Genomic DNA, 12,507 nt, shown 5'->3' with positions numbered 1-12,507 from the left:
TAATGAACCTGTGTTGCCATGATAAAGTAAAAATTGAAGAGTTGTTAATTTTGTGGCTTCAATGCATCAATATATATAAGCACCTAAGATATTACTAAGCTTAGTTTCAAACTCATAATGTAGATTATATAAATAATTTGAGCTTACCGTAGAACTTCGAACAATGAGCAATATATAAAAATTCTTATATGGTATGGGAACATTGGTTTATGGTCATGTTCAAGGTAGCACCAATTCCTAAGTATTGTATAATCCCATAATCTTTTTGAACCTATCAAATGAAACTTCAAAATTAAGGAATGTATACAACTTTTATATGAACCCTTTTTTTTTTTTTTTTTGGATCATCAGGAGTGTCCGACTCTGATCTAGCTTGCATGCATCTTAACTACTCTAAGGTCCTAAAAGTTCGATTGGGTAATCCTTCATGCACCTCTATTGCGCTTGGGAACTCGAACTCAGGAGCTTGGGCAACTTGAAATGGTGTTTTAATAGTCCAATAATGTTTTGCTTACAACTAAGTCATACAACCCAAAATTGCACAAAATTCATGTAAATGATTAGTCGTCACTTGTTTTTTGCCTTTGTGTATGACTCGGTTGAAACTTAATTAAAAACATAATTATCTCACTTGTTGTATGACTCATTGTAAGCATAACATTGCTCTTTAATAGTCTGCCCTGGTATTAATTAGCAACCGAAAAAGAAATTGCTACTACAAAGTAGGGTCATTAATTTAAGGGCTTTTTTTTTTCTTGGATTACTATATTAAAAAGTTACATCTGGTACAAGTTCTCCTTTTTTTTTTTTTTTCACAATGGAGACATTTATTTTAAACATGATTTAAAGGATAATAAAAGAAAATTATTCAAGAGAACAACAATCATCTTTACATGAAAAATTTGGAGATGCTCATTTGCTTGCTTAACAAGAAGATTGTCAGTAAAGAGTTCAATAAAACCACATTCATATTATGATGAAGATGTGGTTAAAAGATTTGAGGATTGTAGATATGGAGTATAGGTTAATTTAATTTTTCAGGTCAAAACACCATAATACAGATACAATAAATGAAAAGGATAAAGACTTTGATGTAAATTTGATGGCACCCCATGTAGCAGAAGGTTAACAATCTCAGATACAAAGCAAAACTCAATTGCAAGAGGCTCCTATTAGCATGAATTGAAGCAACGTGGTTATTACCTACTCATCAAACCCAAATGAGCTCATGCTTAAACATAAAACAACCCAAATCAAACAAACTTAAAACAGACAGTAAAAGACTGCATGCAAAACCAGTTAGCTAAGTATAGCATTTGTATGACACTTCCAAAGAATAATAATATAGAAAAAACTTTCACCATTTCTGTTCGCCTCAAAGCTTTTACGCCTCTCCAAGCTGATTCAAAAAACTTATCCAATGTCTTGAAAATCAGACTGGATCGGACGTTGGACCGGCCGGTCTGACCGTCGATCAACATCCTCTCCGGTCTGAATTTCCATTTACTATTCACTAAAATCCCTATCTTACCACTAGTGAACGGGGCACACAAGTGTTGAGGTTAGAGGGGTTTTGTAGAAGGGAAGCCGGGTTCAAGGGATGGTGTCGAATTGATTTTGGACATCAGAATTTGGCCAGAAAAATCAACCCATACGTGAGTCACAGACAGCGAACAGGGGACTACCAAATGTTGGGGTTAAATGTGTTTTGTAGAGTGGAGGTTGGTGGTTCAGGTGGTAGTGTTGGATTGAATTTGAAGCCAGAATCAACCAAAATTCGGCCAAAAAATCTACCCATCGTAGCGGCGTTCGCAAGTCATAGCTAGCGAACAAGGGGCTATCAAGTTTCGAGGTAAGGGGTTTTGTAGAGTGGAGGACAATGATTCAAGTAATGGTGTTGGATTAAATTTTGGCTGCCAAAATTTGGCCGGAAAAGTCAAAATTCAAACAGATTGTAAGGATGTTTTGCTATATTTCATACCAGCAGGAACGAAATAGTTTTCAATGGTGTTTTTGCAAAATTTCAAACTTTTTGGACCGGCAAGGCCCTTTACCGTGTCAAGGCCGTCTGATTTTAACTTATCCACCTCATCCTCGTATACTAAGACTCTTGGCGGTCCTCATATTTCAAGAAGAGTTCTTGTGGGCAATCTTCCGGCTTTCTGACCAATATTGCAAATCATAATCAAGATCCTGCTCCAAAGGGATTAACACCTTACAACAGCACCATATACTTTTTCCCGAGAAATATGGCTCTTGATTTGATCTTAAAACCAAAATGACCTAACCAACCCAGATATCTCCCTCACCACTCATAGTCAGTGTCTGGATTCCCACCTGACCCGGGTTTTGCCAGCCTATTTACAGGGCATGATCAATTTCACTGCAACGATTTCCTTTACATTTTTCAAATCCCATTAAAAGGCACGGTAGCATGACACCCCTTTACGCTAGCATGGAAACGACAGATAAAAAAAAATCAGGAATTATTTTCAATAAGCCAACGAAAGGGTATCAGAATTATCACAATTACGGTAAAGATATTTATTACAATATCACAAAAATTGCAATATTAAGTGGCATTGTTAACAGGTATAGGATTTCTGCTGGTAAAAATATCAATTTCAATGCTATCATTTCCTGTTTCTTGTATAGGATAAAAACTATGCCTGGTAATAGGGGTCCAATTGTATGCAAAATACTAACATCCTCGTGTATTTTTGGACTAAAGATCAGAGATCTGCTCTTCCTGGATATCGGGGAAGGGAATAACATCTCTAATATGTCGATGCCCGTTGCAAAAAGAATAATCCGTTCAAAACCTAAACCAAATCCACAATGTTTCACTGTCCCAAACGACAGCAAATCAAGGTACCACTCAGATGGCATCAGAGGCAGCCCCATCTCTTCTATTCTGTAAGCATCCCACAAAAAATGGCTCATTAGCAGTCAATTATAATCATGCAACAAGATCTTGACCTAAATACGCACACGTAATGCTCGTCATAGAAACTTGTATAGCAAGGACCAAAAGGAGAGAAAAGCAGTCTAGTGCAAATTTTAAGTACTATGACAAGTACCAACTATGGACCTCATTTTCCATACCTGCTCTTAATAACATCATAGCGCTCTTCCCTTTGGCTTCCCCCAATCAACTCTCCAACCTGTAATATAACAGAATCCGTATCATATATGCCCCTAACAAAATATTTGAACATCATTCTAGTAAAAATATTGTAACAAAGCACAAGGTAAGCATCGCTTAAAACATTTAGAAGAAAAAGCTCACCTTTGGTACAAGGACGTCCATAGCAGCCACAGTCTTTAAGTCATCATTGACCCTCATATAAAATGCTTTGATTCCTTTTGGGTAGTTATACACAATAACAGGCTTCTGGAATTTAACCTCTGTTAAGTATCTGCAACAGTAACCAAACCAAGGCGTCAATACCATCACTTAAAAGCTGACAGGACCATAAATTAAAACGATTTGCGAACCTTTCATGCTCAGATGCTAAATCAATCCCCCACTCCACATTGTTCTCAAATTTCTTTCCCTCTTTCACAGCCTCCAGTAGCAGATCCACTGCTTCTGTGTATGATATTCGCTCAAATGCAGTTGAAGCAACCATTCTCAGACGATCAATGCAGCTTTTGTCATAATTTTTAGCCATAAATTCCATATCATCAAGGCATTTGTCCAGTAACCACTGACATAAAAATTTTACATATGCCTCCGCACAGTTCATATCATCCTACAAATAAAAAGAAAACTATTCATAATCATGAATCCCCAATGTACTTCAAAAACTCATATATGGATGGGCACCAGTCCACATGATTACACATTAGCATTTCAAGAAACACAATCAAGCTAATTTCTAAAAAGATAACATAACCATAGTTACAATGAAGAAAAAAAGGGTAACTTATCCTTAAATCCCCAGATTCTCGGAAATAAGATACTCCCCATAACAACTATAGAAGCCCAGAAAGAGTCCTTGTAGATATATAAGCACATAAGATGTCAAGAATAGATAATCTGTATTCCAGGAGAGCATTTCACATGTTGACAAAATTTTTTCCTTATGCATCCACAAAATATCCTGACTAGCTAGATAGAATCCCCCGCTATATCCAGCTAAACAGAAAGCGATATTAATAAGCCAACAATCTAGCCCTCCCAACTCAATAATTCTGTTTTCCAATGCCAAAACAGGGATGTGTAAAGGTGATTGTTTGAGGTATACTGATGCAAACAAGCCTTATAGCCGCAAATAAAAGTCTTATGTGTTCGACAATCCATTACATTAGGAGTGTAAGACTCATCAAGCACAGAATTATATGTATCCTCATACAATAAACAAATTTCTATAGAACTTCAAAGCTTCTCAAACACCTAACATTCACCAAGCATTCTTTAGTCTAAAATACCTTAAGATCTGCAAAAGCTATTTCAGGTTCCACCATCCAGAATTCTGCCAAATGCCTGGAAGTATGGGAGTTTTCAGCTCGAAAAGTTGGTCCAAATGTATAAACATTACTAACAGCACATGCATAAGTTTCAACTTGCAGTTGGCCAGAAACAGTCAAAAATGCTTGGCGAGCAAAGAAATCTTGCAAATAATCAATCTTTCCATCCTTTTGAGGAATTCCCGGTTTAAGCTTAGATCTCTCCTCCACCTTTGCAAGATTCTCCTTAGCTTTTGTAAGTTCAGCAACAGAAGCACTAATTGCCTCCTTCCTTGCTTTTTCAGATTTGAGTTTGGCAACAGCCTCTCCTTTCTCCTTGACAACAAGCTTGGCAGCTTCTACATCAGCTTCAGTGGGAGGAGGATTCTTGATCAGCTCCTTCTCTATCTTCTCAGCCTCACTAATCAAGGTTGTTACTTGAAACATTTCACCAGCTCCCTCACAATCACTGGTAGTGATAATCGGAGTGTGTATGTACAGAAAACCATTCTCTTGAAAGAAAGTATGAGTGGCATAAGCAAGTGCATTTCGGATTCGTGCAACAGCAGATATCTGAAATTTCCACGGAAATTAAAAAATTTAAATCTTTAAAAAAAAAAAAATTAGAGTTCGGTTGGTTGGGCTTGTCTACTAGCCAAAATAGCTTATTTGAAGCCACTAAGCACTTTTAAAATTTATTTTAGGTTGTGTCTTTACATTCAAAAGTGCTCATAGGATTTTAAATAAGGTATTTTACTGCAAATGCTCAAAATTTGAGCTTATTTAAAGAGTTAAAATTTCAAAAATATCCTTATTTTATTTTGCAAATTTTACTAATCTATTCTCTAATATTAAATCCCTTGGTAAATTAATACCATATATTTCTTTAACATTTTCCTAGCCCAATAACTGATAAATTTTTCATAAAAGCTATACTTTCTTTAAGCGCTACTCAAATTAGCTCTTTGTCTCTTTTTCTATATGCTCTACTCGGATAAACCGTATCAAACAAAACCCTAGTGGCATGTATCAAATTCAAAATTGGAACTACTACAATTATAATTCTAACATGTTATATTTAAATCTAATAAGTTTCAATTATAATTAATAAGTTTTACAAAATTTACAGTTCAATGCATAAATTTGATCAACCAAAATTTATGAAGTCAAACGGCATAAAAGAAAGTGAGAAGATACCGTATTAGTCCTGGGTCGGAAATGAATGCGATCCCTCAAGAACTCGAGCGTGAGCTTAGTCTTAGGAATCGGGTACTTAGCGGGGTCAACGGTGCCCACATCAATCACCTTCTCGACCCGAAGCTCGATCTTCTGCTTGGTTCCCTCAGGCGGGTTTTTAAGCAAACCCTCAACAGACACACAAGTGCCAGTTGGCACCAACTGGCCCAAATCCGCTACAGAAGCGTCCACGATAACTTGTAAATTCGCCGGACATGAACCGTCATTCACCTCCAAAAATGCAAACGACCCTTTGCCCTGTTCACGGCCCGTTTTCACCCATCCTCCGACCCGAACACGCTGTCCCGCCAGACCAGCGCCACCGTCAGGTCGGGTCAGTATTGTCCGGACAGTTACCCGGTCCGAGAATGCATGTTTTTCTACTTTAGAACCCGATGCAGCATCATTCACGGTCGACACTGCCACGAAAAAGAAAAAAATTTATATTAATAATAAACAAATAAATAATCAATTATGAAACGACACCGTTTACATTCTAAAGAAGAGAGGTGAGAAGTTTAGATTGACTGAAGCTTAGAGGTTACCCATGGCTGCAGCTGAGAGTGGGAGTTGCTAAGCGAAGGAGAGTGAGAGAATTCTGGTGGATTAGGGTTTAGGGAGAGGTCGGAAATTAATGTTTGGGCTTAAACCCACACATTAAGCCCAATAGGTTTTGGGCTGGATTGCTGGCCCATATATATATCATATATAGGATTCGTCGGGTCGGATTTCCGGGATAATTATTAGGAATTCCATGTTATCAAGGCTGCAAAAGGTTTAAACATTTTTTTTTTTTTTTTTTTTATAATCGAGGTGTCTGGGTCAGCTTACGCACACTTCAATTAATCTTTCGAAGTTCTAAAATTAACAGCCAAGTAAGTCCCTTAATAGTCATCCCTATTAGGGTCTAAGGGGACTTGAACTCAAAAACTCATGAAATCTCTTTTTACTCTTTACCACTAGACACTCTAATGATAGTTAGTTTAAACATTCCATGTTATGTGTATTTTGTTTATACATGTTGAAGGACGCCATTTAGTTTAGACAAATTTTAACACAATTTTTAAATTATTGGATTAAAACAGTGTAAATGGTTAAAATCTTGTATAAATTGCATAATTAATAGACTTTAGAAAACGACACAACTTAAAAATGATTAGATTGTCAAGCCTAGCCCTATTTTCGACATTATCAAATGTGTTAGTACTATGATATACATGTTCTAGTGTCATGTTTCAAGTCCTAACTTTAAAATCCAAATTTTTGGCAAAAAATCCCTCAATTGTAAATGTATTGGTTTGGTATTATATAGTTATATTGCTTGGAAATGGGTATGTTACTTTACTTTTTGAAGTGCAATGCAGTTGGCACATGATGTGTTTGAGAAAAAGTCTCACCAAATACTTATATATTTGGTGAGAAAGCTAGTTTTAGTTGAGTAAAATGGCTTCCATCCTCTTCAACTTTTACAAAACTTGATGATTCGTTAACTCTCTTTCTTTGTTTTGTGAAGTAGAAAGGTTTCATTAAGACGGACTTTTTCAAAAGATTATGTGCGCCCATATNAAACGACAGAGAAAAAAAAAATCAAGGAATTATTTTCAATAAGCCAACGAAAGGGTATCAGATTATCAACAAATACGGTAAAGATATTTATTAAGCAATATCACAAAAATTGCAATATAATAAGTGGCATTGTTAACAGGTATAGGATTTCTGCTGGTAAAAATATCAATTTCAATGCTATCATTTCCTTGTTTCTTGTTATAGGATAAAAACTATGCCATGGTAAATAGGGGTCCAATTGTAATGCAAAATACTAACATCCTCGTGTATTTTTGGACTAAAGATCAGAGATCTGCTCTTCCTGGATATCTGGGGAAGGGAATAACATCTCTAATATTGTCGATGCCCGTTGCAAAAAGAATCATCCGTTCAAAACCTAAACCAAATCCACAATGTTTCACTGTCCCAAAGCGACGCAAATCAAGGTACCACTCATATGGCTCAAGAGGCAGCCCCATCTCTTCTATTCTGTAAGCATCCCACAAAAAATGGCTCATTAGCAGTCAATTATAATCATGCAACAAGATCTTGACCTAAATACGCACACGTAATGCTCGTCATAGAAACTTGTATAGCAAGGACCAAAAGGAGAGAAAAGCAGTCTAGTGCAAATTTTAAGTACTATGACAAGTACCAACTATGGACCTCATTTTCCATACCTGCTCTTAATAACATCATAGCGCTCTTCCCTTTGGCTTCCCCCAATCAACTCTCCAACCTGTAATATAACAGAATCCGTATCATATATGCCCCTAACAAAATATTTGAACATCATTCTAGTAAAAATATTGTAACAAAGCACAAGGTAAGCATCGCTTAAAACATTTAGAAGAAAAAGCTCACCTTTGGTACAAGGACGTCCATAGCAGCCACAGTCTTTAAGTCATCATTGACCCTCATATAAAATGCTTTGATTCCTTTTGGGTAGTTATACACAATAACAGGCTTCTGGAATTTAACCTCTGTTAAGTATCTGCAACAGTAACCAAACCAAGGCGTCAATACCATCACTTAAAAGCTGACAGGACCATAAATTAAAACGATTTGCGAACCTTTCATGCTCAGATGCTAAATCAATCCCCCACTCCACATTGTTCTCAAATTTCTTTCCCTCTTTCACAGCCTCCAGTAGCAGATCCACTGCTTCTGTGTATGATATTCGCTCAAATGCAGTTGAAGCAACCATTCTCAGACGATCAATGCAGCTTTTGTCATAATTTTTAGCCATAAATTCCATATCATCAAGGCATTTGTCCAGTAACCACTGACATAAAAATTTTACATATGCCTCCGCACAGTTCATATCATCCTACAAATAAAAAGAAAACTATTCATAATCATGAATCCCCAATGTACTTCAAAAACTCATATATGGATGGGCACCAGTCCACATGATTACACATTAGCATTTCAAGAAACACAATCAAGCTAATTTCTAAAAAGATAACATAACCATAGTTACAATGAAGAAAAAAAGGGTAACTTATCCTTAAATCCCCAGATTCTCGGAAATAAGATACTCCCCATAACAACTATAGAAGCCCAGAAAGAGTCCTTGTAGATATATAAGCACATAAGATGTCAAGAATAGATAATCTGTATTCCAGGAGAGCATTTCACATGTTGACAAAATTTTTTCCTTATGCATCCACAAAATATCCTGACTAGCTAGATAGAATCCCCCGCTATATCCAGCTAAACAGAAAGCGATATTAATAAGCCAACAATCTAGCCCTCCCAACTCAATAATTCTGTTTTCCAATGCCAAAACTGGGATGTGTAAAGGTGATTGTTTGAGGTATACTGATGCAAACAAGCCTTATAGCCGCAAATAAATGTCTTATGTGTTCGACAATCCATTACATTAGGAGTGTAAGACTCATCAAGCACAGAATTATATGTATCCTCATACAATAAACAAATTTCTATAGAACTTCAAAGCTTCTCAAACACCTAACATTCACCAAGCATTCTTTAGTCTAAAATACCTTAAGATCTGCAAAAGCTATTTCAGGTTCCACCATCCAGAATTCTGCCAAATGCCTTGAAGTATGGGAGTTTTCAGCTCGAAAAGTTGGTCCAAATGTATAAACATTACTAACAGCACATGCATAAGTTTCAACTTGCAGTTGGCCAGAAACAGTCAAAAATGCTTGGCGAGCAAAGAAATCTTGCAAATAATCAATCTTTCCATCCTTTTGAGGAATTCCCGGTTTAAGCTTTGATCTCTCCTCCACCTTTGCAAGATTCTCCTTAGCTTTTGTAAGTTCAGCAACAGAAGCACTAATTGCCTCCTTCCTTGCTTTTTCAGATTTGAGTTTGGCAACAGCCTCTCCTTTCTCCTTGACAACAAGCTTGGCAGCTTCTACATCAGCTTCAGTGGGAGGAGGATTCTTGATCAGCTCCTTCTCTATCTTCTCAGCCTCACTAATCAAGGTTGTTACTTGAAACATTTCACCAGCTCCCTCACAATCACTGGTAGTGATAATCGGTGTGTGTATGTAGAGAAAACCATTCTCTTGAAAGAATGTATGAGTGGCATAAGCAAGTGCATTTCGGATTCGTGCAACAGCAGATATCTGAAATTTCCACGGAAATTAAAAAATTTAAATCTTTAAAAAAAAATAAGAGTTCGGTTGGTTGGGCTTGTCTACTAGCCAAAATAGCTTATTTGAAGCCGCTAAGCACTTTTAAAATTTATTTTAGGTTGTTTCTTTACATTCAAAAGTGCTTATAGGATTTTAAATAAGGTATTTTACAACAAATGCTCAAAATTTGAGCTTATTTAAAGAGTTAAAATTTCAAAAATATCCCTATTTTATTTTGCAAATTTTACTAATCTATTCTCTACTATTAAATCCCTTGGTAAATTAATACCATATATTTCTTTAACATTTTCCTAGCCCAATAACTGATAAATTTTTCATAAAAGCTATACTTTCTTTAAGCGCTACTCAAATTAGCTCTTTGTCTCTTTTTCTATATGCTCTACTCGGATAAACCGTATCAAACAAAACCCTAGTGGCATGTATCAAATTCAAAATTGGAACTACTACAATTATAATTCTAACATGTTATATTTAAATCTAATAAGTTTCAATTATAATTAATAAGTTTTACAAAATTTACAGTTCAATGCATAAATTTGATCAACCAAAATTTATGAAGTCAAACGGCATAAAAGAAAGTGAGAAGATACCGTATTAGTCCTGGGTCGGAAATGAATGCGATCCCTCAAGAACTCGAGCGTGAGCTTAGTCTTAGGAATCGGGTACTTAGCGGGGTCAACGGTGCCCACATCAATCACCTTCTCGACCCGAAGCTCGATCTTCTGCTTGGTTCCCTCAGGCGGGTTTTTAAGCAAACCCTCAACAGACACACAAGTGCCAGTTGGCACCAACTGGCCCAAATCCGCTACAGAAGCGTCCACGATAACTTGTAAATTCGCCGGACATGAACCGTCATTCACCTCCAAAAATGCAAACGACCCTTTGCCCTGTTCACGGCCCGTTTTCACCCATCCTCCGACCCGAACACGCTGTCCCGCCAGACCAGCGCCACCGTCAGGTCGGGTCAGTATTGTCCGGACAGTTACCCGGTCCGAGAATGCATGTTTTTCTACTTTAGAACCCGATGCAGCATCATTCACGGTCGACACTGCCACGAAAAAGAAAAAAATTTATATTAATAATAAACAAATAAATAATCAATTATGAAACGACACCGTTTACATTCTAAAGAAGAGAGGTGAGAAGTTTAGATTGACTGAAGCTTAGAGGTTACCCATGGCTGCAGCTGAGAGTGGGAGTTGCTAAGCGAAGGAGAGTGAGAGAATTCTGGTGGATTAGGGTTTAGGGAGAGGTCGGAAATTAATGTTTGGGCTTAAACCCACACATTAAGCCCAATAGGTTTTGGGCTGGATTGCTGGCCCATATATATATCATATATAGGATTCGTCGGGTCGGATTTCCGGGATAATTATTAGGAATTCCATGTTATCAAGGCTGCAAAAGGTTTAAACATTTTTTTTTTTTTTNGGGTAAGTGCTGTCCAAGCATCATGGGATGTTTTATATGCAGCAAGAAGGGGAGTAATGGTAGTGGATGTGGAAGCAAGAATGGCGTGGAGGATGAGTTTATCTTGGCGAACCCAGTGGGAGTTCTCGGCTTTGGAGACAGCGGAGTTCGATGCATCAATGGGTGGGCATTTTTTTACACCGGTGACAAAGTCAATGAGATCATAACCAGTGAGCAGTGCTTCAAATTGCGCCCTCCACTGAGGAAAGGTAGTAGGGGTGAGTTTTTCGTTGATGGTGGTTGCGGCATTAATGGTGATGATGGGTGAATCGTTGGTAGATGCAGGGATGGCAGCCATGTTGCAGAAAGCAAGAATGGAAGATACTCGTTAGAGGTTTGGCTCTCCTGATACCATATAGAGAAGTTACACTGCTATGGATTTGTATTTTGAACTCACACTTATTTCTATTCATGCTCTGTATATTTATACAACCCGAGAGGCCTAATTTTAGGCATTCAAAGATATATAACTGAAAAATAAATTTACAATCATAACTGAAAAATAAATTTACAATCACAATAAAAACAGTATTTACATAAAAAATAAAAAACTGATCCTAGAATCATGAGAGGCACAGCACAAAATCTGTTGATATTAATGGTGGCAGCTGGGCTTGAGTTGTCACTGGTTTGGCGCTTGAGTTGTCACTGGTTTTTCTTCAATTGCCTTGATAGTCCCTTACGTTTGGACGGGCGTCCATTCTTTATGTTTGGACGAATGGACGCCCATCCATACTTTAAAAAAAAAATATATATTCTAAACATGGATACTGCTTCTTTTTCTTCCTTTCGGAAATGTTCCATTTTCTTTCTCTTGGAATAACGGCACCATGCAGCTTGGATGAAGCATGCGGCCCATGTCCTCCACTGTTATGAGTAGAACCTGAAGGTGTGCTGAACTTGTCTACTGTGAAGGCGCCTAAATTGAGTGGCCGCAAATTTTAACTCTTCAACGACAGAGCAAAAGCCTGAACCTCTCTCATAGCCTTCATCATCCAGGTAGAGGATGAGAGGTTAATGCTAGATTTGGGTTCCTGTGCCCAGGTCAAAAGCTCCTCGTCACAAAAGTCTCATTCTTTCAGAAAACAACGCAAAGGAGAGCTTTAGGAGCTTCTGTTTCTGAGGTGCAAGTGAAGGCTGAGGAAGATAGCGCTTCCAATGCTAATGATGATGATAA

At 37.4% G+C, this 12,507-nt stretch overlaps 1 protein-coding gene and 1 pseudogene across 1 annotated transcript; both read right to left on the bottom strand.

Annotated features, from left to right (window-relative positions):
- Window positions 1-2,732: 2,732 nt before the first annotated feature.
- Window positions 2,733-6,324, bottom strand: LOC116117004 (annotated as a pseudogene).
- A 992-nt stretch (window positions 6,325-7,316) lies between these two features.
- Window positions 7,317-11,128, bottom strand: LOC116117007 (asparagine--tRNA ligase, cytoplasmic 1-like). Its single transcript, XM_031403042.1, has 7 exons — window positions 11,038-11,128; window positions 10,454-10,911; window positions 9,243-9,833; window positions 8,307-8,563; window positions 8,098-8,227; window positions 7,914-7,972; window positions 7,317-7,722 (listed from the first exon to the last, which is right to left on the bottom strand). The coding sequence occupies exons 1-7, from the start codon at window positions 11,039-11,041 to the stop codon at window positions 7,539-7,541; spliced, it is 1,683 nt and encodes a 560-aa protein (XP_031258902.1). The 5' UTR covers window positions 11,042-11,128; the 3' UTR covers window positions 7,317-7,538.
- Between the last annotated feature and the right edge of the window lie 1,379 nt (window positions 11,129-12,507).

The sequence above is a fragment of the Pistacia vera genome, unplaced genomic scaffold (assembly GCF_008641045.1).
Source record: "Pistacia vera cultivar Batoury unplaced genomic scaffold, PisVer_v2 Contig795, whole genome shotgun sequence".
Classification (NCBI taxonomy): Eukaryota; Viridiplantae; Streptophyta; class Magnoliopsida; order Sapindales; family Anacardiaceae; genus Pistacia; species Pistacia vera.
The sequence above is the reverse complement of the archived record's forward strand: the minus strand, read 5'-3'. Positions and strand labels throughout refer to the sequence as shown.

Bases quoted from the DNA above. Each gene is read 5' to 3' on its own strand.
- LOC116117007 (XM_031403042.1), bottom strand. The intron at 9,834-10,453 runs GTATCTTCTCAC...TGGAAATTTCAG, and splicing joins TCCGACCCAGGACTAATACG to ATATCTGCTGTTGCACGAAT. The intron at 7,973-8,097 runs GTGAGCTTTTTC...GTTATATTACAG, and splicing joins TGGACGTCCTTGTACCAAAG to GTTGGAGAGTTGATTGGGGG.